Source organism: Alosa pseudoharengus, unplaced genomic scaffold, assembly GCF_046254945.1.
Source record: "Alosa pseudoharengus isolate Yale_2024_CS ecotype anadromous, Long Island Sound unplaced genomic scaffold, YU_APseudo_1.1 YU_APseudo_1.1_scf_6, whole genome shotgun sequence".
Taxonomy (NCBI): Eukaryota; Metazoa; Chordata; class Actinopteri; order Clupeiformes; family Clupeidae; genus Alosa; species Alosa pseudoharengus.
The window spans coordinates 40,023,309-40,048,937 of NW_027468848.1; the positions used below are offsets into that span (position 1 = coordinate 40,023,309).

Sequence of the window (25,629 nt, forward strand, 5' to 3'; positions counted from 1 at the left end):
AAGTGCTAAAACCGGAATTTTCCTTTAAGCCCAGGCACCATTGTGCTATTCATTAAGTGTGCTTGCTGAAAGCAGCACACTTATTGTTCTTCTTAAGTTTTCTTATTATTCCTGTAAGCCCGATTTTTGGCCAGCTCCTGCTCCTAGACCTTTTGAGATATCGCCACCGGTCCAACTCTGGAACGTCCGGCCGGAACCGGTGTAGTGCGGATATTGAAAATGATGTCACTGACCCTTGTCATTCTTCCGCCATACTGGATTGAATAGAAAGCGAAACTAAAGTTTCACAGGTCACAAATTTGGTCCGAACTTCACGAAACTTGACGTACATGATCCTTGGACCAAGCCTCACAAAAGTTACAGAAAGGATTTTTGATTTTCGAAAGCGTTTGCCCGTCACAGCCAAACGAAATCGGCAGCGAAGCTCCGAAACAGGAAGTCGTCCATATCTCAGGAACACTGTCACATATCGATACCAAATTTTGTATATTAACTGGGGACTCCAATGTGAGGATGCATAAGCTAAAAAAAAAAAAAGAAATATTCCAAAAGTTTCCATCATTTTGCAAACCACCCATAGGTATTTGGTAACTCTCACCATTCACCATTACACCATTCACCTTCTATCACAATGCCTTCCAAGTATGCTCAATGTCTCTGGGCAGCCACAACGTCTCCGGGCAACCTTGCCCAATCATGAAATCCTTGCTCTGCCATGGGATAGTATGGACTTACGAACTGAAATAGCAAGGAGAACAGAAGCTATATATAGCTTACATAATAGAGTTGTTTTCACATTGACGGTATTCAAATTACATTTTTCATTATTGTTACATATCATGATGGGAGAGTATTATTAAAAATGTTACAAGTATGCAAATGCATATGTTTAGGGGCATTTAGGTTTTACTGTGTTGTTTTGTTGTAAAGACATGCAAGGCATTCTGGGCCGTAATGAACAGTGGTCGGCAGCACTCCATAGGCTACGTATTAATATGAATAGGTGTTTCTGTAAACCTAGGGACAATAAACAGCTATCTCTGTTACAAAAACGAGCTGGTAATCGCCATTGAAGAGGGAACTATGATAAAAAGATTGTTTTCCTAAAAGCATGGAGTTAAGAATAAACAAGCGTCACGTTAATGTTAAATAGCCTACCTATCTGAACGCTAGGTGGCAGCGTTGTATTACATTTCACTAGTGTAGCCTACTTGAAATACGGTGTGAGATTCACAAGTAAGGAAGGTGCAAATATTATGTAATTTATTATGGGAAATTATTGGAAATGTTATTTCTTGTTTATCCTAATTGCAAACCACACACATCCATTCGGAATCACACGTACACATTTAATACTGAAAGACTATCATTTCGTTTATTTGATGTCGCCTAGCAACACAGCCTTCAGAGCAAAGATTCTAGAACAGGGCTTCAGAGAGACACGTTTTGAGTTTGTGGCCAAGAACCTAAAATATCGGTTTCCATGTGCTGGATGGTGTGCGTCCTTTATGAAAGTAAGTGTTTTATACAGTTAACGTTACAGACATAATGAGTCATGTTGTAGTGGTCAACATAAATGTGCCCCTTCTGTTATTAGAATGCTAAGCGGAGAAGCATGCTAAGCAGAGATTTAGGGCCCATCCCATTTCTCCCCCCTTAAAACTTCCACTTGGTTTTGATTGCCCTCAACATTAAAGCCCCCTCGACAAGGGAAGTGAAGGTGAAGATCTTTCCCTATGAATTGGGACACCACTAAATGCAAATTAGCGTAGCGAACGTGCTCACCTACGTCACGCGCAGCGCCGACGTGTCTACCAGTAGTAGCCTGCTACTATTTTCATTCAGGAACATGCCCGTTCCAGCGGTCGTTGTTGTGTGGGCTGTGCTGGTTTATCTACGTCTAGTTAATCAACAAAGATATTCGTGTTCATGTGAACGCCAGAACACCCACCTTAAATATTGACGAAACTACCCAGATCAGATATATAACGTTATTTGATGGGCAGACTCTCTCAAAGCACTCAGCAGATATCATGAACATCGTCAGATAGCTTCGTGAGATATTTTCTAACATTAGTGTTCAAAACTCAACAGTCCATCAGATGTGCATCCAGCTAAGATATTCCAACATATTCCGAAATATATATTATGCTTATTTGCGAAAATATATGAAAAATTTGGCCGGCTCGCTGAGCTCGCACGGTATCCAGGGTAATTTCATCTCCCACTTCGTTTTAAGCCTGCATCGGTCCTGGCTATGTTTTGAGGGTTGATTTTAAGGGGAAAATAGCACTTCCCCTGGCTCCCTAAAGTAATGGGACACCCTAGCCCTACACGTGCACGCGCAAAAACGAGGGTTAGGGCAAAAATCTAGGGGTAGGGGAGGTATTGGGACGGGCCCTTAGTATCATTAATTTCTTGTGTGGCTAGCTATAGGGAGGAGATGTATGTTGCTAATTGGGATTTATGTTGTTTAGGTAATGCCATGGTCATTTGATATGAGATGCTTGCACTCGTAACTTCGTCACGTGTAACTTTAGGACTGCTATTTTTTTTTACTAACAGTAATTCACGAAGCACTTTAGCCCTAAAAGTAGCACCTACGTCTGTGACAGCTTAAAAGAAGTGGCAAGGACTCCTAACTCGATGTTTTGAAATGCATCTACTATTGTCTACAGGAGCTTCCAATCGCGAGGGAACTTGCATTGTAGGCATAACTAAGGGATGCAATAACACCACCAACAACCAAAACTAGCCTACTCATTGTCAACATGTACATGAAATGTAACATTTCATGTGAATCAAATTAAAATGTTTTCTTTGCAAACGTAGGCATAGGCGTATGGTGACAGATTAATTTAATAATGCTGCTGTGTGAATCACGGTAATCACGGTGAATGAAGTGGCCACTTCTTAATGGGACCCACTGTATGGAAGTGGGCTAAGTAAAATAGAGATGTTTTCAATAAGATAAGGTTAATCAGAATTCTACGATATGCCCGCTTGACAACGGCTTGACAACAGCAGAGATAGAACTGGCCTTTGGCCATAGCAACCATCCATTTAGAACAACTGGCCTTCATAGCAACCAAAGATCTGAGCTGTGTTGCAATGTGAGGCAAAGTATAGAAAGGTGATGAAACATACAGAGACAGGTCAAGAAATATAGTGCAGTGTAGACAGTAGTATACAGTTGATTTACAGAACGTGGTTTAGAGTAATATGAATTAAATGTAAATATGTACAGTGTATTAGCAGTTCTCATACAATAAGTAGAATAATGTAGGCTATGTAGATGTAGCAGTAACATTATAATAGTAGAAATATTAATATAGATATATGCAGTGTATTAACAGAATATAATAAAACAGAATAAATATGGATATTCAATATGACAAATATATAACAGATATGTACATAACATACAGCTATGTGCCGTGTGGAAACAGTGTCATTGTAGTGCAGAAACAACATTATAAGAGTAGTAAGAATAAGTTAATGTGCAGGATGAATAGTATAAAGATCAGTAGAATAACTGTATAAATGTAATTACAGTAGGCCTATGTACATTTGTAAATAAATAGAAAACTATGGGTGAGAGGGATAAATTAATTTTATTTAATTGTAAAAGTAAATTGCATTCAATTAAATTGTAATTAAAAATCTTTCCAGTAGGCTTTAATGTCACGCAAAAAGTACAACCAAAGCTGAGCTTGATCAACTAGAACGTCTAAAGAACCAGAACTTGAGTGTAGTTTTTTGCTGGGTCCCAGGCCATGTTGGTCTGAGAGGAAATGAAAAAGCGGACAGTGCTGCTAAGCAAGCCCTCAATGAAGAAGTCACAGAATGTCAAATCCCTGCCCCAGACCTTAAACCTATACTGAACTCATACTCCTTACATCTCAAATAAGTGGCAATCTGAATGGGATTAATGTACCAACAACAAGCAAGGAATGTGAATTTTGGCACATTTTCATGATCTACTGGGTCGTTATGGGCCACACAAAATACGGTGTTGCTAAAATTACTCCTATTGTGGCTATTAGAGACATGCGTTCATGAATATCCAGCTACATTCAATGAGTTAAGTAAAATACATACACACACACAAAAAAAACATCACTAATGTTGTGGACATTCCTTTATTCTGAGATACCTCAATAGGCTCTCAAAACAATCCCAAACAGACATAAGGTCTTTATAGAGCAAATCTATATAGATTATTTGTCAAATAAACCAGTAAAACAGAATTAGGGGATGGAATATATAACATTCACACTCATAGCTCATATTTTTAAAATAAATCAGTGAAAAAGTATCCTGACAAACAAGCAGCATTTTAAAGATGAACTGAACTGGAATTTGAAGTAAAGGTGATATAACAGATGTATTTTATTTCTTCTCATTGGTACAATGATTAAAATGGCTGAATTTATTAAAAGGGATAAAATTGTACGTTGAAAGTGGTGTTGTTGTTACACGGGCGCCGCCATGTTGGATTTCAACAATCGGCTACGTCACTGGCATGGTAAGCTACTCTGCACTAGCACTAGCAGCCATAGCAGATAATGAGTCTGAGGCTAGCTGACATGGCTGAGGAAACTAACATTAGGCCTAGCTGAGTTACATATTGGCCATAAGCCATTTATCATAGGCTAGCCTACATCACAAAATCTCATACAAAATGAAACCAAACTAGTGAAACAAAGGCGAACACTTTAACAGGGGAAATTAATTTGGCATGAATCATACTGAACGCTATTTTGTCAATGAGCAGAAACACACACGACATTCAAACTATTGATAAGATGTGCACTATGGAAACTGGTCTGTAACTTTGGACGAATAAATGCCATTGACTTGCCATATCCTGACTTAAAAAACCCTTTTCTTGCTTACTTTATCGCAAACTCGGTGGAACAGCTTGTAGTCTTTTTCAATTCATAGAAAGGCGAGCCCACAGTCTATGTGCCATGGAGCCTAAGTTTCAACTTCGGCTTCGTTCATTCAATGCAGTCACTGGTCGCAATTACAAAGTCTGGGAAGGTTCGTTCAATCGTTTAAAGTTTTAAGTGCAGTAGCCTATCTGTCTCCTTTGGAATAATATCTCAAAGTAGCCTCAGGTGAGGTCCAGTGTTAGATAGGCTACCATACGATCCAACCTAGGAAAGGGCTAGCAGCTAACACCTTGGAAACACTCTTATGTCAAACTCCACAAGCTAGCACTCCGACCATAGAGAGTAAACCATGACTCCGACGATATCACAGATCGATAATAATGCTTTTACTAGCTGGTAACTAAACCACAGCGGGTCTGTAAACAGAATCCAATGTCCCTTTCTACTCACCCTGAAGCCAGTTGTTCACCGTCTCAGGACAGATTGTTGATGCGAGGGAGTTTAACTCGCAGTACTGCTATCCAAGAGACTCGTGCAATATCAACATCCACAAGGTAAAAATCTGCAAACTCTCCACTAACGTTAGCCTAAAATAAACGGCAAACTCGTGTATCCTCCGTGTATCTGGGGTCAACTTGGGGTAACGAAGTTTTTAACAGTTTCAAGGGAGGGAGAGAGAGAGCCCGTGTGAGTTGCTGTTACTAGTGCCAGTAGTCCATACTGCGTTAGCCTACATTGACGTGACAATGCGTGTTATATAGCTTATTTGTATATGCACGTAGCCTTCGCATAGGCCTAATGTAGTGGTGGTGAGTGAGTATGCAGTTGTGTGGAGGATGTACAGTAGGCAATGTATGTGTGTGAGGGATGGAGGGAGACAGAGAGACAGCGTGCGTGTTGCTGTCTCAAGCGCCCCTCGTCCAGTTTTCTACATGACCTAGGCTAGGTCTACAGTAGCCTATGTTGTGCCGCACAAAATGTATCTATGTTGTACATTGCACAAAATGTATACCCCCCGAAATAAACACATACATAAATAAACACATTTTTCCCGTCACTTTGGCTTCCTTGAACATTTTCCCTACGTTTCGCCACTGCTTTGCAACAGATAGATTCCAGTGTCCATGCTCCGGCAGCGCCCACACAGTCATTTTCACCCAAATGATCCTACTGAAGGTTGAGCTGGAGCCTGAAACCCATCTAGTGGTAGTCAAGACACTACAGGCCTGTCCCTCACAGGCTCAAATTTGTAACCCATGCCATTAAAATTACAAATTTTCGTGTATACATAATATGCTGCAGCTGTTGCCTATAGAACTTCTCAGGTCCTACCATGCCAGTGACGTCATTGAACCTGGCAGCGTTCTAATACTAACAAACGCAATTTTGGTGTTGCTTAAAAAAGGCTACGTATTGATTTTTTTAAATTATTTTTTTAGTGTCATTTATTTTTAATTGTCATAATCAACACATTATCAATGTTGATTCTTTCAGTTCAGTTCATCTTTAATGCCTTAGTCATATTTCATAATTTCACATTTTTCTCTAGGTTACCTGATAGCCCAGTTTGAGAGGTGCAAGACGCGTGACATTATTTATTTTTGCAGCCAATCACTGCTGTTGTTTCATTTTATTGATTTGATTTTAGTCATAGAAGCTAAATTCGAAGGCAGGCCACAGGTAAAATCCAACGAACTGCATTCACCCCGCAAGGCAATAGTTGAATAGAGCTTTTGAGGTATTGCCACTGCTCCAACACTGAAAGGCACTGTTAGAATGCTTGGATCAAGCCAGGTTCAGCATAGCGTATGTCACTGTCTGCTCATGTTGGTGACCGGACCAGGGCAAGCACACTTTCGCAGTTCCCGCCGGCTGTGTTTTGTTTATTGTGTTGGCATCATGCAAGGAGCAATCACAGCTAGACGTTATGATAAGCTAACATTACCTTTAGCCTTAGGCTATATGGTCCACTGAAAGTTATCCACATATCACATAGAACTAGTAGACTTAACTAGGCTATCAGGAAGCATACATGCTGGATATACAGTAACAAACTACAGCTAGCCTACAGCCATATCTAACTTTTTGACTTGTGCTACAGCACAGCAATACTTTCTTTTTATTTGGACTTTGCATACTGAACAAAACATGCGATGGTAACAACACTTAAAAAAAAAAGACATTTTGCCAGATAGACATCAAATCCAGAACTGACAAACTACAGCTCATGTATGGATAGCAGCTTATGTGCTAGTGTTTGTTTAGGTGGTAGACATGATTTAAAACTATTATTACATCTATTGTTCATTTCTGAATAAAGTCTGTACAAGTCCATGGCCCTTTTATGGCCCTTTGTTTACTTCCTCTTTACACTAACAAAGTTAAAAATATTTCAGATTGTCTGCAGGGATCCTCCCCACAGTTGCAGAGATATTGATAATGATATTTTGAGCCTTGTCAGTGGCTTAAAGTAGCGATTTAGCGACAACTGAAATTGCCCCCAAGGCTACTGTATCACCATATGCTATTTTGTTGCATATTCCAACCTTACTCAAAACTGCTCTAAATTTGTATCGATCCTAAACAAAAGTTTACAATCGTTATCATCCAAAAATATACCCAGGTTGTTGTAACATTAGACTTTTCCTTTAAGCTTTTTTTATTAACTTATTTTGTCATAACTTCCTCTTTGGCAGATAATAAAACAGAGATTCCTCATCAAGTGCACCAGCCTCTGGGGTCCTGTCCATGTGATCTCACAGCAGATATTTGTGATCTGCGTTGCTGCTGTGATATGGTAATGTGACACTTACCTTATTGTCTGCATTGTTATTTTTAGTCTGATGCTCACCACAACAATTACATATATTTGAACATTTGGAATGCATTCATTTAGAAGATTTTTTTTCATTGTACTAGTTGATAGTAATTTTTTTTCTACCATATTTTTCTTAAGACTCAGTCAGGACGATGGAAAATCAGGATCCAGGCTTTTATTCTTTTCAATATGGGGCCAGTGCCCCTCAAGGGAGAGATGCAAGTTTGTGTCACCCCATCATGGGTTTCACCAGATTCTCAGTATTCTCTGACTATACAGAAACAGTCCATCATATTTAAGTTACACACAAAGAGAAGGAGTGACCTACTAGTATGAATATGCAATGTAAAGGTGGGGATGTGGCCTTTTGGTGCCATCAAGTCTGGCCAGCTTCTATTGTCTTTTAATTAAAACTACCCCCTTTCCTGGGAAGTCCTTCAGAGGCCTGACCCCTCACTGTGTCTACAAACATTAACATGTCACACTTGGTGATAAGCAAAAGGCCTCTAGACAGGCTTTCATTGAATTCTAATCATTCATGGATAAACAATGGATACACTGCATACAGACCAAAGACACACACAGGGTACACATGGGTACAAAAATCACAAATGACCATAAGAAGTACACAGTATGTACATTTACAGCAATGAGTCTGATTCACAACACTTTCATAGTCAAAGTGTGGAGGAGAAAGTGGTAGAAGGAGGTAGTGAAGGGAAGAGAGGGAAGTGCATGGCAAGTGTGTGTTAGGTGTATACGGTTATTAGAAGTGTTAAGAGAGGAGGTATCCTTGGAAGAGTAAAGCCTTCAAGATCTGACAGATCTTAGAGGAGCGCAGCGGCATAGGGGTAACATAAGCCTTTATGAGAGCACTTAAATTAAGTATGGGTTCAGACCCAGCAATCACTTTGTATGCAAGCATTAAGGACTTTGCAAGCGGTTAAAGCAGGAATCACATTGGAAATAACAAATCTGCAGTGGTTAAATGTAACCAGAAACTGTTGATAAAGTGAGACGATTCATAACATGGCCATTTCCTGTCAGTGTCAAGTGGGTTTCACAACTGTCACGCCCCTTTATGAGTCTAATGAGAGGTCTCGTTTCTATGTATTCCTATGGTAGAAATAAACATGATCTCGGATTATGATCGAGTCCTTAGCCCTACGTTCGCAATGTGAGTAATGAACCCATAACCCACAAGCCACATGTCTTCCTTCTGAGACTGAAATGCTATTTTCCAACAAAATAAATAGAGAAAAATCACTTTGTTCATGATCTGTCACTGTTCCAGGAAAGCTGTTGCGTGCAGCCACCTGTTCTCAAAGGCTCACTAAACCCAGAGAGAGTTGATACATACTTTTCTAGAACTAGTAGCCTACCTTAAAGTTGCTGAACGAATGTCATCTCAGGTTAGTTAACAGCAATACACAATCCTTAGCTGCTACCGAGCTAGCGAACATCACAAGCCATTCCCATTCACAAACGTTTCCTGTGCTAACGTTAGCTAGTTTGCTAGCTAGCTTGGCTAACAGGCAAATTCGGCTAACCGGCAAATTAATTATTTGTGTCTGAAAGAATATTTTATTGGCATCACACACAACCAATGACAATAAAACAGTACATGCTTTATATTTTTTTGTTGCTTATTCATAGAAAGGTTGATGTTTGTGATGTTATGGTCACGTTTATTTAGGAGTCTGGAACTAGTACCATTTTTGTTCTATTGCCGAATAGTTAAACTAAAGTATCTTTGATGTAACACAATGCTCAGACCATAATAAGTTCTAAGAGACAATTGAATACGTTTGAGTTACACTTTGAAAGTTGAATCAATTCAACGTTCAGCTTGTTCAACGCTAGGGTTCCGCTGGCGCTGCAACCTAAAGTGATATGAGAAGACATGTGAGTGGATGTCTGGGCCCAACAAGGTGGTGTACACAGCAAAAGAAGGGGCCTCAGCAATGAGCCTTGTGGTGAGGACATGTGAGTCAGTGAGATGTGAACATGTGTCCTAGCCATGACACATTAAACGATTGCCCAGTGACCTGTAATGCCCTGTAATGTTTGAGAGTATGGATAGCAGGATGTGAAAGGCAGCTGATGGGTCAAGCAAGATGAGAACTGAGATTTTAAGACTAGAGGAGTACATCGATCATTATTTGAAACATTACATATCATTTTACAGTGTTATACGCAGTGTTAAGCCCATAATTGTCATTTTATGTGATTTCGGATTTGACCACGAAAAACAGAGAAGATGGTAAATCTCAGATATTGCCCCTTTGTGTGCTTAAAATCTACTTGATTTGCTAAAGTTTAGGCAAGGAATTCACAGTCTAATGAAGGACTGTCTTTGCATTGCATTGCTAGAGATTTGCTGCTAAGTACACCAGACCAGACACTATCCACCTTATGCTCTTGATAATGCACCCTCAAAATAGCAGTATCGGCAATGCTGATAGCGAATAATAACGAATAACACTGTTGGTTATTTGAATATTTAAAAATATTCGTAGGCACATATCACAGCCTCAATAGGTGAATTCAAACAGCATTATTTTATGGGTGTCAAGATATGGAATCAACACTGTGTACAAATAAATGCTTTAAATGCCTGTCATTGCCGCTTGTGTCATTTTTTTAGATAAATCACTAAAAAGCAGATTTGTTACCTCTTTTTACATAAGTTTACCAGGGGTGCCAATAGATTGAATATTTCTGACCTAGCTCAGTCCCTACTAGCTGATTATCGCATGGGAATTGTATTCGGATTATCGGACAGCAAACACTGAATCGACTGGTATAGACTGAATACTATGCTAGGCAGTAGGTTAGAGATCATGAAGAAGACGGGTAAGAAATTGACTGTGTGGTTATATTGGGATCTATCTTTGACAGCCTAGTCAATGGTGAAAAGAAGTAGTTTACTTTTCAACATTTTCGTTGTTCCCGATAAGCTTCCATTGTATGAGCCAGATGAGTTTTAGCATAGAAGAATATTGGACTTTCCTATGTCTCCTAATATGTATACAGTATTCAATGTTCCTATGTCTCCTAATATGTATTCAATGTATTCTTGAGACTGAAGATAACATATATTTCTCTCTCTCTCTTTCTACATTCTTATTTTCTGTCAGGATTGTTCCTTTACTGTCAGCCAGTTGTTTGAGTCCTATTGTCTGCCTGGACCATTGGGTGGTAATGCCAGTCATATCCCGGACTACCAGTGCTCTAATCAAACCTCTGAAAATACACCAGACTGGTTTCTTTTTCTGTGTGTCACATCACCAGCAGAAAACAATCCACTGCTGGGACTCCATTATAATGGAAAGACCGTGTAAGCATTCAGTGGGTCTACTGAAATTATTTATAAATAGGTTATTAATGAAGTTGTTGAAACTTTACAAACCATTAATATACAGTTTACACATAAGAAAACAGTAAATGCCAAATAGCGATCCCATATTCATATTGTTCAGCCTTGGATCGCAGTAGTTTTAGCTTTGTCCAGTCAGCTTTTTTGACATCTGTGACATTGCTTGGATTCTTTGTCCACCTTGACAATTTTTTGGCATTACATTTTTGACCATTTATTCATGTCTATGTATATGCAAAACTCACTTTTTCTACTTACTTTATCTACTTCTCTACTCTACTGCTACTTTCTACTTATTTACATCCATTTGAGTCTCTGATGCTCCAGGTGCAAAACAAAACCATGCGTTGATTTTTTTGAGTTTTTCCAAAGGAAGGTTCAGCCTCAAGATGTCCTTGATGCAACGAAAAAGGGTTTCTGCTGTTGTGTCAGGTGCATTATAAAATCCCCAAAATACACTCTGCTAGGTAGGTACTAGGTAGTACCTCATATCCAATGACTTGAGGGCATAACATGGACAGGAATGGGGCCCTTTCTCCGCCGCTGCCATTTCGAAAAGAGCCATAGTCTGTGATGTGCGTAGTTGAAGTGGTGGCACTATGTGTAGTGAACAATAAATATCAAGGATACTGGCAGGACAAAGTAAGCTAAAACCAATGAGATTTGAACAAATGAATATGGGATCACTATTTCACAACCAAAAGGTGATTATTATCTAGGTTTAGGGATGTAACGATTACCGGTATAATGGTAAACCGCAATAAAAATGTTAACGATAATAATTACCGTTATTAAATATCATTTCAAATATCATAATTATTGTGGTTGATTACCATGGTGTGGAAACCATGTGTTTAATCCCTCCCAGCTTCATCCGAGCCTGCTTTTGACATACAGTAGGCCTGGTACAATGAAACAAAACTGGTACCCTACTAATTCTATTGTCTAATTGATGGTTTTAACTGGGACTCGGATTAGACTCGGAAAAGGAGTAACATTTTCACCACAAAACGTGCACTGTATCATGTAGCCACTCTGCGTCTTTCTATGTTCGCGTCCACATTAAATCCATTCCTCTCATGTTATCAGGAGAATACAGTAGCCTAAAGTTTTATTTCGAACATTTACTTTGGTCTCACTCATTGGATCCAAATGACAAAAATAGCAAACTCCAAGTCATGGTAGGGTAAGTTAAGCTATAAGTATATAGCCAATTAAACATGACCAAGGAAAAAGTGAACGGGACACTTTTGAAACTATTTCAGCTTGTGTAGGCCTATCAGTGCTTTCTGAACATATTTTTAAAAATACCGCAATAATACCGAAAACCGTGATAATGTTGGTCACTATAACCGTGAGGTTAAATTTTCATACCGTTACATCCCTATCTAGGTTATTAAGGGTTATAACGGGTTATTAATGGTTTGTAAAGTCTTTACAATTTCATTACCAACATTTATAAATTAATTCATAAACCCTTTGTAAGTATACCCTCATTTTAAAGTGGTACCTCATTTACAGTCAAATACTGTTGGGTGTGCTAGCACCAGAAGTGTAAAGATTATGGTTTGTTCTACACTTTCTCCCTATAGGGCTCCCAAGGGTACTCCATCATTTAAAAATCCAAAGCTGACCCTTCCACATTCTGCGACCAGTTATAGGCAAGGAAGGCCAATCATTACTGCCACAGATGAATATTTCACCATTCCTCAGGTGAGAATTGGTATTCTTGCTGTGTATTCCAATAGCTAACTTCTATAGGTGTTTGTGGATAATAACTAGACCTACATTTCTACATCAGCAAGGAAATGCAAATGTAATTGTGCTGCAGCAGAAATCAGCCCTTGCATACAGGCCCATCAGCCCAGTGACCTATGCAGTTATATGGATGCCATTATATAAAAGATTTAGTAGACAGAAAGGAAGGTTTGACCCTCCCACCACCTGTTGGATGAATAATAAACATCATTCAACAAGCCACAGGACAGCAATTTTTCTAGCAATGGCCCACTAACTCACTCACTCTGCTTTTACAATATGAATCGGGTGATATTCAGGCAATTCAAAATGTGTTGATGGTCTCCCTGCATTGTGTGCATGTAACCGTATGGGGCCGTCGGACGTGTCTGAATTCTCAATTGAATTGCTCACGGCATACTCAGCACACAGATATCACATTATTCCTGAATTTTCTGTCATATTGTAAGCTGATGATAATAGGTCCCTAGGTGTCTGGGGCCAGTTGCACCAACTGGTCTTTATCAGGCCTGGTCTAAACTGTGAAGTTGGTTGGTTGGTTGCGCCGACCAAACTTACACCTAGGCTTAACTACACTTGGTCTTAACGAAACACATTCATGTGAATGTTCACGGACCATATAACTACTATTAACTTGCCTGTTGCAAAGATTCTTTGCTGTCTATGCATGTTGTTAAAGCAACCATGTCCCCCTTTGGAGGAGATGCTGTTATAATGCTTAGATGTACACATTGGGTTCTTCTTGGTATCATCTTGGTATGGACTTACCAAAGGAAGAGCAAATGAGAGATGTGTAGCTTTATCTTTTCCAAGAGAAGACTTGATTCCGTTATTAGTCGAAGATTTGTAAGACGAATCAGATTCAACCATGAAAATCCCTAGTTGGGGAAACCCCTACCATAGACACACCCATACACACACACACACACACACACACACACACACACATCACAAGAGCATTTTTATAGTCTTTGCACTCAGAGTTTATTCCTATCTGCTGATCTACAATCTCTCCCATGTTTAGAGGTCATTGCTTGGCCAATGTATGGAAAACACACCTGTAGGTTTCCTGGAAAATGTTCAGACTGAATGCATCAGATACCCCCTCTTCTGCCCACCCTTGCCAACTAATCTGGCAGAGGATATAAGAAATGGCCATGGAGGTAATTTTTCAACAGTTTATGGGTGGTGATTATATGACTACTAAGCAATACCGAAATCAAATTTGTTTTCATTCCTTTTGCTCAGGGTTAGTGACTATCGATGTAACTCACAAGTTAGGAACTGACCAAACACCCTCTGTGTCGTGGGCCCCAAATTCCCAAAATGCCAATAATTTATCAGGTCAGTATGTAATTATATTGAGGTACAATTGAAGTGCAGTATATTTTTTCTATAATATAAAATGTTCATATAATTTAAATAGAAAGTCTATTTGTCTATATATCTGCCCTTTTGTATTGATCAGCAGAATCTCATATGGTTTTGTGTGAGAATGTGACCTTGGCCTGGAATTACACTTTTTATTGGAGAAGAGAAGGCCTTTCTGGTATCACTCTTGTGCGCACCTTTGGAAATGTCTTTTTGGACCACCACTGTAAGTCTATTGCTGATTATTTGATATGGATTATTATACAGCTAAAATACACTGAACAAAATATACTGTAAATGCAACACTTTTAAAGCCTATTCTGGGGGCTGGATGGTTCTAAGGCTAGATGTGTAGACCAGGACTGTGTTCCAATTTTCATAGTTCTGTACTTACAATACCTAATATGAGTGCACAACTTAGAGCATGAAAGGGTTACGGAAGGTAGGTAGAACACATGATTTGCAGGTATATTTATGGGGGTGCTTTCCATTTTTGTCCAATTTGTAACACAGTTTTCCATGCTTTCCTGCTTTTCTGTTTAGTGCCATTTATCACCAAAATCTCTGTAACATTTGTGAATGGAGATATTGCAGCTTCAACTCACTCGGGGGTGTCAGGTTAGTTTGTAATAATGTGGTGCTCCTAACATGTAATATAACCTGTTGGTCTAGTGAATTTCTTCTAAACGTCTTTTATTATTTAGGTTACCTAGTTGGAAAGCATGTCGTTGGTGGTGTGATGTCACCAAGCATGGTCATACACAGAGCTGCCTTGAATTTATGGCATTCAGGTAACTATGGATTTGACTATTTGTATCTGTAATATATTACAACTGAATAATTATACCTCTGCCCATGCTATGTGGACTGACGTGCATAGTTCCATCTGTAACAATACAGTTGAGTGATATCTCCCAAAGGGGTTGACACATCTTCACTAAACTCTGCACTGTTACTTCCAAAGCGTACATTTTCTGATTTAGATACAAAGGTTAAGGTCACACGGAGTCCTATTTTCATTATCGAACCCTTGGTTAACTTTCACTTTCTATAATGGGAGGAGACGTTTATTTAGATCAATTGACTCTTTGCAGTTCTCATGCAGTGGCAACAAAAGCTGTAAAGCAATACATACATGTCTTTGTGATAATGATGTAAAGAAATACAAAATATGTACACACAAAATGCTTGTTTAGTGTTTAGTTTAGTTTTTCTTTGGCCCATTGCCTAATACTACTAACAAACCAACCAAGTAACAGATAGGAATGAAAACATAACCTCCATGGTGGAGATATGCACTCTACTGTATGCTATTCTCTCTCTCTCTCTCTATATATATATATATATATATATATATATATATATATATCTGTCTTTCATTATATGCCCAAACTTTTAAGGATATTTTCAAAAGTATCTTGTCAAAATTAGTGAAATTCACTGAATATCCTAGTTTAACATAGTTACAAGTGAACTGCACATTACTTCCTAATTGCTAATTGGATCATACATTTGAGTTAAATGGACAGTGATGCGCTGTGTGCACGCTGCTGTAAACTAAGTGAAAAAAAGTGCTGTGCTGTCCCATTCCAGATTGATTGATCTCTCTCTCTCTCTCTCTCTCTCTCTCTCTCTCTCTCTCTCTCTCTCTCTCTCTCTCTGTCTCTACCAAACAAACACTCTCTCTCCATCTTTGTCCTTCTGTTCATCTAATATTTTTTTTGTTGTTAATATAGTTCTTGGTGCATACGCATGGCTCTTTACTGGCTCAAGTTTTCTCTCTGAAACTACATAGTTCTGTGTGTGGTTTATGATGCTATTAAAGAGTTGTGTCACAAATATACATCCTTTGTGGTTACTCGTCAATTTGGTGATTTATTTTGTATTTAAAATGCTATTTAAGAAGCTTTAATCTTTATGGGGCAATATTGTTTTTAATTGTGATTAATCACGATTAATTCAATTTAAAATATGAGATTAATTGGTTAATTTTAGTCGTTTGACATCCCTAATTAAAATAGAAATATTAGACCTTTGTTTTCAAAATGTACAACTAGTATGTTGCCAAATTGAGAGAGCTGCCACAGCAATATCTGTGGTCACAGATATTCTTGCAAAGAATATTCATGCAAAGTTGTCATACAAGATCTCATAGTGTTTTTCATTTTGAAATCAGAAGTGGATGAATTGCCTGTCATTTCCATGGCCCATATAGTGTAATTTACAGTTCACGATAGAGTTGGGAAGTTATTTCTTACACTGTCATCATGTGTCACATTTAAGTTATCACATATGTATTTAAGGTAAAACATTTCTTATTTCTGTTTTTTTTTTTTTAAATCACTATTTGTTTTATGTTTAGGATTGTATTGTATGTATGATGATCTCCCGAGAAAGCTCTCAATGAGGTCACGCCAAGTGACTGTACAACATACAATGAAAACACAACAGTCACATTGTTGTTTTTATCCCCTTCATGTTATCAATTTATATGTTTACGAAGATAATTCAAGGAATCTATAACTGATTGAAAATATTTATAAAATAATACTCAGAGCAGTATTCTTAAGTACTCCTTAAGTACCTCTTAAAGACCTTTTTTCATCTTTCATCAGGTGAACATGGGCTCTGTGAGTCTGCTAGCATGAGACCTGTGCTTTTTGGAGTCAACTCCACCTCAGGCTGCATGTTTCCTGTTAGCCTGGATAACTTCACTGAATGTAGCAGGCTCAGGTAGGTTAACCTTAACAACAAACTCTAAGATAATTTTACATGGGTACGTGTATACATTGTGTTAAAAGTGTGTTTGAAATTAGGCTTTCTTCACAAAGCCCCAGTCAATTGTTTAATCACCAAAACAGCTGAATCAGATGTTCTTATTGTCAATGTGTTTTCATTTTTGGATTTACTTTTTCTAGAGATGCTGTCCAAACCATGTTAACATCGTTAGTGACCTCTACACTCATTGCTAGGAATGGAAATCCTAACTTCTACAGCCTGGCTGACTGGGTGAATGTTACCAGTGAGTAACATCAAATATGCTACAGTGAATGTCATCACAATTATACCCCGGTTGCCTGTATCTAGGTTCACATGTATATTGCCCACATTTAGTTCAGTTTAAAAAGAAACCAACCTGTTCAGTTTGGAAGCAGTACTACTTCAGTCAGAATCAGAATCAGGGAATATGTCCCCATCTTTACTTTACATTTCTCTGGGATCTCTGCAAAACATTTCTCAGTTTTAAAATTAGTTTTTGTCTTTGTCTTTTTGCAAATAAATGTGGGTATACATGATATGCAGATCATCACATTCTGTTGTTATTTAGATTTTACACAGTGTTCCAACTGTTTTTGAAATGAGTTGTGTTTGACTGGAAAGCTCTTTGATACAACTACTGTTCAAATGTGCTATATAATCTGACAACAAATTAAAATGTATTTTAATTTGTATGTATATATGTATAAAGTATACATTTGAATTTGCTGTCAGATTATATAGCACATTTGAACAATAGTATAATAATTATTCTTGAAAATGTTCTCCTCAGTAGCATTTTTGATATTCTTCCCGTCTCTTCCATTAGGTGTTGTACATAACTCCAGAACAATTATAAGTCCTGCCTTCCCTGGTCTGTGTGAGGGTGTCCCTTCTCAACTCTATGTTGTTATCTACTGCAGTGGTGGACCACAGACTGAGATAACAGCTGTAAAAATTCAGTAAGTCTCATGACACATGACACTAAATCAGTGGTGGCTGATGGTGACTTGTCAAGAGTTTTGAGGGAACCAAAATGAGACTTAGAAATTGATTTAGCTTAAGCCTTCCCTGATAAATTGTTCTTGTAGCTGCTTTTGGATAAATGTCTTCTAAGCAAATATAACCATAGGCTAAACTGTAGGGGTGCAACAATACACTCAGCCCACGAGACAAGACACAATATTGGGTTCACAAGAATAAATAACACTTGTCTGATTGCTTCTACTCTCTGCTGCGTTGACGTTACTTCTGTGATTTGGGAAAAGCCTGACAAATTTGCTTGTTTTCTTGATGAAACATCTTAATTTTAAGTCAAATGATTTTAAGAGAAAGCACTAGGTAAGTCTCTTTATGCTGAAAACAATACCAAACAGATTTTTTGATCTTGATATAAGATTGGTAACACTTTGTTAGATTTTACTAACCTCCAAAAGCTGAAAACATCTGAAAATGCTAAAACAAACATGTACAGTTCTTCAGTGATCAATGTCTCTACAATACTGGGTAAACTTAATTAAAGCAGCTTGCACACTGTCCCAACGAATGGCAACAAACCCCAACATTCTAAAGTTGGCATTCGTCAGTTGGCAGTCTTTACATTTAGAAAACCAACTGGCAGTCCACAGTGCCCATACCTCTATTTTCTTATTTCAATTTTGGTTTTATTTAACATGAAATCCTTGTTAAATGTGACAGTGTTAACCCAGGTGTTCCTAATGTCACGTTTAAGTGCACATGTAAAAGATTGCAGCCTATTCAACAAGGAGCCTAGCCTGCATGCATACATAGCCTGTAATAATTATATGTTTATCTTATTAGAAAGCAATATTGTTCAATTGTAGGCTACCGTTTTTCTTTTTTGTAGCAATTTTCTTGCAACATTATATTAATTTTCCTTTCCGTGCAGCCCAGTAGCACTGGAAAGTTGCACACAGTCGAAGGTGGCGGTCTGTGAACATTGGGCATAGGCTACCAGCCAACACTCCAGTTTTTGGGTGTCTCCCGTAGCCTATTTCATGGTCATCTCCCAGTGCCCTCCCGTTTTGTTATTTCGCCCGGAAAAGTCCCGTAATTTGCATGGCCAGGCAGGTGGATTGTAGGCCTAGCCTACATAATGGCATGCAACATATTGCTTTCAGTAAAGTAGGTTAAAAGCAATGACCAAAATGCTGTGTTGAATGTAGGCTACAGTATGAAACATGTTATGAAAACACTGATAAGATAACTGTGGTCACAGAAATGTGCAATGTCAAATCAATCAATGTTCTTCAGTAACCTAGTGTAACCTATGTTGTGTTTGACCGCACGGCTCAGCCCTGCACGTGCCGGACTCGAGCCCGCAAACATCTCCTAGGATCAGAAGTTGAGCATGCTAGCAATCGAGCTAAGAGCCCAGGCTGCTAGCTAGCTCTCTCACTAGCATGACTCTTAAGGCGTTGGGAGGGAGGTTTACCAACGTACATACTGCACAGCTATGGACCAGCTGGCTGCCGCTACTCGAGCACAGATCTTGAAATCCTTAGCTTCAAAATTCTATAGTTGCTTTTTTCGATGCTTTCATATTCATCAGCATGTCTTTACCATTATAAGTTATGAAACACAAATGTGTAATTCTGACTGAAGTAATTAACTGAATTGAACAAATTGGAATACTGCATCATTTAAATTAAATTCTGTATTTTATTACCATATGTGTCATATGTATATATCCATGTTTTTTTTTCCAGTCTCAAACCAACAACATGGAGGTTACAGTGTGAAACTGGAACTTACTGTCAGGATCTCAATACAACTCAGTATTTTCCTCTCACCTCCACCATCACCTTCAGTGAAGAATTGTCGCACAGTACTCCTCCCAAAACAAGGTGAGCAGAACTTCATTACCTAATATAGCCTATCAGCAAAGCCAAGTTAACTTTAAGAACTATAGCCCTGAGTAATCAATAAAAAATGAAACATATGTTGATCATACATTCTTTCAGATTGATCCACCATCATCATAGGATTGTGTTTTCCTTCAGAGAACTGAGGTTATATACATGAGATTTGACTCCCATTGGTTACACTCAGGGGTCGGCCAGTAACTTTGGCCGAGGGCCAGTATTTTTCATGGCCAATAGACAGCGGCCCGCAGGCCAGAGCAGGCTATAGTACAGCTCCGGTCTATTAGTCCACACGCATCTGAGAATGGATAATAACTCGTGGAAAAAAATAAACCATGGATAGGCCCATTGATGGTCTACTTGAGTAATTAAATGGTCTTGATTAACTTGTTTTATCCTCCCTTTCAATATTGGTAATAGTAAATGCCCTAATTTACAATAATTTTGGCGATGGACTGTTTAACACGGAGCCTGACTTATACAGTAAACCTAGCCTATTCTAATTACTTCTTTGGATAAAGTCTCTTACATCTCACCACATGTGAGTGCATTGTTGGATTCTAAAATGTCAGTTGCGGCTATATTCTTTACTTGGGATTGGGTAGTTACTTCGGCTTACGTTGTTTTATAGTGTTGATTTGTCAATGCTCTGTTGTAGACATAGTTTTCCCACTTTGAGCAACCCAGTGTCTTCATGTTCAAAACACCCTGAGATGCCCTCCAAAAAAGGTGCACATTTGAAAAACAGAATATTTATAGCCAAGACTTTTGAGCTTTGAACATTGTAGACCATGTTCCCATTCCCCACTCTCAAATGTATTGTCCCAACAGTACAGAATGCCCCTGTCCTTATTTGACTGTATTCAGCTGAAGTAGTGTTTTGAGACATTCAGCTATTTATTCCACAGATTCCAGATTACCTTTACAGAATTTGACTGTGCTAGGAATGATGTCTGCTGGCCAGAGCTGACATTTCCTCTCACTAGATATTATACAGGTGAGTGCATTCGGTACTTATTAGCTTACAAAACTTTAGATACTTTGTAGAGATATTTGTATTTTAAATATATACACTGCGTTCCAAATTATTATACAAATTATCGTAAAACCACCAATCACCAACCATTTCGTTCGAAAATTCTAAATACTTCAAAATAACATTTGATAAATGAACCTTACATTTTTCAGTAGCCATAGGTGTGTAGATTTGAACAAAATCTAGTTTGGTTCTTACCAGGTTTAGTGCTGGGCTGGTGGGTGCCTATTTCCAACCTCACGGCACATCAACGGTTAGACCGAGAATTCTCGTAGCAAATCAAAATTCCACTGGAGATCCAAGCGGATTTGTACACGCAGCCTTACAACACTGTTTACAGCTCTTCGAGTCACGGTAAAATTTATTTTTTGGTACATAGCTAATTTAGATACACTTATGGTGTGGGTGCTTGCGTTTCTTTAGGAATCCGCCGTCTTGGTTTGTATAGAAATGAATATTAAGTGACACACGTAAGAGGTCGGAAATACGGGACGGTTGGTAATAGGTGACGTTCCTATACAATTTTCTCAGATTTTTCTAAATAGTTGATGCAAATGACAGTCAGTATAATTTTCAAATCATCAACCATTAGAGTATAATTCAAATTTGATTGAACAAACCTCCCAATGATAACAGTATTTTTTCAAAAATAAAAAACTCAAAATGCACTGTTCCAAATTATTATGCACAACAGAGTTTCAAGACATTTTATAGGTTGTATAGAACTAAAAACTGTTGAATTTGCAGCATTAGGAGGTGATATAAATTAAATCAAAAGTGATTTCAATCAAAAACATTTTAACAGGCCAAGTTACATGTTAACATAGTACCCCTTCATTGATATCACCTTCACAATTCTTGCATCCATTGAACTTGTGAGTTCTTGGAGAGTTTCTGCTTTAATGTCAGAGGCAGAATAGCCTCCCAGAGCTGCCAGAATGTTAGAATAGCCCCCCAGAGCTGCTTGGATGTGAACTGCCTCCCACCCTCATAGATTTTTTGCTTTATGATGCTCCAAAGGTTCTCAATAGGGTTGAGGTCAGGGGAAGATGGGGGCCACACCATGAGTTTCTCTCTTTTTATGCCCATAGCAGCCAATGACCGAGGTATTCTTTGCAGCATGAGATGGTGCATTGTCATGAATAAAGATGATTTTGCTACGGAAGGCACGGTTCTTCTTTTTGTACCACGGAATAAAATGGTCAGTCAGAAACTACATACTTTGCCGAAGTCAATTTCACACCGTCAGGGACCCTAAAGGGGCCTACCAGCTCTCTCCCCATGATTCCGGCCCAAAACATGACTCCGCCACATGGTGGCCATTCACCAACCATCCATTACTCCATCCATCTGGACCATCTAGGATTGCACAGCACTCATCCATAAACAAAACTCTTCATGTATTCCTGAGCCCAATGGAACCATTTCTGCTTGTGAGCATTGTTTAGGGGTGGCCGAATAGTAGGTTTATGCACACTTGCAATCTTCTTGAGGATCCTACACCTTGAGGTTCACGGGACTCCAGAGGCACCAGTGGCTTCAAATACCTGTTTGCTGCTTTGCAATGGCATTTTAGCAGCTGCTCTCTTAATCCTATGAATTTTTCTAGCAGAAAATTCCTTATTATGCCTTTGTCTGCATGAACCCGCCTGTGCTCTGAATCAGCTACAAATTTCTTCACAGTACGATGATCACGCATACGTTTTTGGGAAATATGCAATGTTTTCATACCTTGTTCAAGGTAGTGCACAATTTCACGCTTTTCAGAAGCAGAGAGATCCTTTTTCTTTCCCATATTGCTTGAAACCTGCGGCATGCTTAATAATGTGGAACATCCTTCTTAAGTAGTTTTCCTTTGATTGGGCTCACCGGGCAAACTAATTATCACAGGTGTCTGAGATTGATTTCAATGATCCAAAGAGCCCTGAGACTTAATACCATCCATGGGTTTAATTGAAAAACGTAATGTTTAAAAAAAAAAATGTTTATGACACTTAAATCCAATTTGCTTAATAATTTGGAACACGGTGTATATACAGTGCCTATTGTAAATAAGGACACACCCCTGAGGTGAGCCTGTGGATGATGTTAAGCCACTAGACAGCACTTTATTTACCCTCACTCTCTGAACTCTCTGCGTGAGGAAATCAAGTAGCCAACCAGTCAGGCTTGGGTCAAGGCTAAAGTTGTTCAGTAGTTTCTCAATCAGTAGGTGGGGTTGGATGGTGTTAAATGCAGAGGAGAAATCTACAAAGAGCAACCTTGCATGATTCCCACTTTCCTCCAGGTGTTTATAGAGAAGATTTAGTAGAGTGATGGTAGCATCCTGCACCCCCCTCTTGGCCCTATAGGCAAACTGGGAAGGATCCAAGAGAGGTTGCACCTTGATTAGGAGCTCCGCTTTAATCAGCTTCTCTAAGGATTTTGCAATAAGAGATGTGAGGGCAACCGGCCTGAAATCATTTAGGATTTGGGGCCGACTGACCTTAGCAACAGGCACCACTACAGACTGCTTCCATAGAGATGGCACCCTCTGCAAGGAGAGTGACAAACTGAATATGTGATGGAAGATGGGGCCTAACTGTTCAGCACACACTTTTAACGTGCGGCCACTGATGTTATCTGGGCCAGGGCTTTTCTTTGGATTGCAGTATTTCAAACACCTAACAACACTATGCTCATTAAAAAAAGGGATAAATGGGGGGGATGCCAGAAGACTCTTCTTGAGTTCAGAATGTCTGTCACTGAAGTCTCCGTAGCACACTCTAATGTTTCCGCTAAATGTGTCTTCTTACATTCCAAAATTAATCTTTACTCACTGAAACAGTGTCATCACATGGTTGTTCTTGCTCTACATTGTTAGTATCTAGTTGTTGTGTAGAAATAGTAGGCCTACACTTGTATGACTATCAGTTTCCTTTCTAAAATATTTAACGAACTCCATCCCCATCAACAAACTTACAATGGCCAATCTTTGAAATTTAATGGTCTTGGTTTTTTTAGGAAGACATGAATTATCAGTGGATTTGGGCATGCATGCCTCAGACCCGTGGTGTGAGCAGTATCAGAGCGAAATTGGAGCGGAACAGAGCGGATGCTCCGGCCTCTAAATTAAAAAGCGGATTTTTTCAAAAAGGAATTTATAAACATTTTCTATAAACCAGTTATGATTCTTCATGCATATTTAAGAGAAACTAGCATATTGATTAATTCTCCTAAGTTTTATAATGAAATCATTTAAAATATTTGCACCCATATTTTTCGATGATCATACAAATAATTAAGTATAATGTGTATTTAAAGAAATTGAATATCACTAACTAAATCCATTGTAGCCATAGAAAAAACTGTTGGTAGTGACAGAACATGTTTTTTCATGTTACCTTCCTTCATTAGATTTCAAAAAAAGAATCATTACACATGATAGACAGATGAATCAAAATCTTTATAGATGATAAAAAAGCAAGTAACAAGTAAGCATAAAAGAAAATAATGTGCTTCTTATATGTGTTTCATTTACATTTAGACTAAAATATTAAAAGTTGTCATTCTCATTCAGTGCGACGACGGATGGTACAAGTAGGACACAACGGGTGAATTTTGTTGCACCGAATGACAATTTTGGGTTTCTGAATGACCATTTACTTCCATCTTTTTTCAGGTGAGCCTTCCTCACAGGCCTTGGTTAAGGCCATCTATTTAATATTCCTCTTCATTATCGCTTCTCTGCTGGGATCTCCATGGACACAGATCAGGCAGGCATTGAGCAATACTGAACTTTAAACTATCGGTAGCAGAAATGTACACAATAGAAAATCTAATAGAGGACCTCATTAATACTTCTGCTACGTTTTGAACTATGTTATCAATGAACTGAACTGACTTTTCCCGTTTGATTTTGGAAAATACTATGTTTTTTTCTCTGTTTATGTAAATAAATGTAGATATTATTATGTATGTAAGTGCCAATAATGTAAGAGGATGAATTTTGTGTGTGTGTGTGTGTGTTTGTGTCTTTCATATTTTTGGGTAGAACTGAACAAGGGGTTTCTGTGCAGAAACTGAGATATGATTTCAGGAATAGAAGCAGTAGGATGTCCAGAATTGTGTTCCCATTCATTTTAGAGAGAATACAGAAACTTGTACAATAAAGTTCTTTGCAGCACAGAGACGTGCAGTAAATTCCCCTCAGATGGTGATATTTTAACAGATAGTGGAATGCAATTGCATAAAGGTGTCAATAAATACCAATCTTTTATAAAACCTAAAATCTGAAAATTGTTCTCAACCTCAAAAATAAACTCCCCTTCTTTATTCAGACCAAAGAAAATCACTGCTTTATTTATGTCTATTACCCTCCTGTTCTTTACCTCTGTGCTAACACTGTAGCTGTAGAATTGAGCTTATGACTCCAGCCTATGAAAGACATTGAGGCAAAATCATGGTCAGTGCACAATTTATTTGAATGCATTTGTTACTTTTTTCCCCAAATAAATCACAACCCTTCATGTGTTAATTTTACAACACCAATGTTTATTTTAGGTCTTCACAGAACTGTCTTTAGTCTGCTGGGCCATTTCTATAGTATTTTTGCACTTGCTTGACAGCAATGTATCAGAACTAGAAAACTTAGAAGTTATCTAGTATAAGAACCTCAGAAAGACACGCTGTGTATGAAATAAATAAATATATATATATATATATATATATATATCCTGTAACTTTAG

General features: G+C 38.4%; 1 protein-coding gene across 2 annotated transcripts in view; it reads left to right on the top strand.

The window, feature by feature from the left end:
* The window catches only part of tctn2 (tectonic family member 2), a 28,050-nt gene extending 2,674 nt beyond the window's left edge, over positions 1 to 25,376 (top strand). Inside the window, exons 2-15 of one of the 2 annotated variants that reach the window (XM_076270179.1) lie at positions 7,595 to 7,695; positions 10,857 to 11,056; positions 12,688 to 12,808; positions 13,878 to 14,016; positions 14,102 to 14,197; positions 14,322 to 14,450; positions 14,768 to 14,842; positions 14,929 to 15,015; positions 16,840 to 16,957; positions 17,143 to 17,246; positions 17,811 to 17,943; positions 19,711 to 19,848; positions 20,775 to 20,863; positions 24,564 to 25,376. In XM_076270179.1, the coding sequence (XP_076126294.1) occupies positions 7,595 to 7,695; positions 10,857 to 11,056; positions 12,688 to 12,808; positions 13,878 to 14,016; positions 14,102 to 14,197; positions 14,322 to 14,450; positions 14,768 to 14,842; positions 14,929 to 15,015; positions 16,840 to 16,957; positions 17,143 to 17,246; positions 17,811 to 17,943; positions 19,711 to 19,848; positions 20,775 to 20,863; positions 24,564 to 24,685 (1,652 nt within the window). In that variant the 3' untranslated portion in view covers positions 24,686 to 25,376. The remainder of the gene's footprint in view (positions 1 to 7,594; positions 7,696 to 10,856; positions 11,057 to 12,687; positions 12,809 to 13,877; positions 14,017 to 14,101; positions 14,198 to 14,321; positions 14,451 to 14,767; positions 14,843 to 14,928; positions 15,016 to 16,839; positions 16,958 to 17,142; positions 17,247 to 17,810; positions 17,944 to 19,710; positions 19,849 to 20,774; positions 20,864 to 24,563) is intronic. The other variant, XM_076270180.1, reaches the window with a different exon arrangement.
* The last annotated feature ends 253 nt before the right edge of the window (positions 25,377 to 25,629 follow it).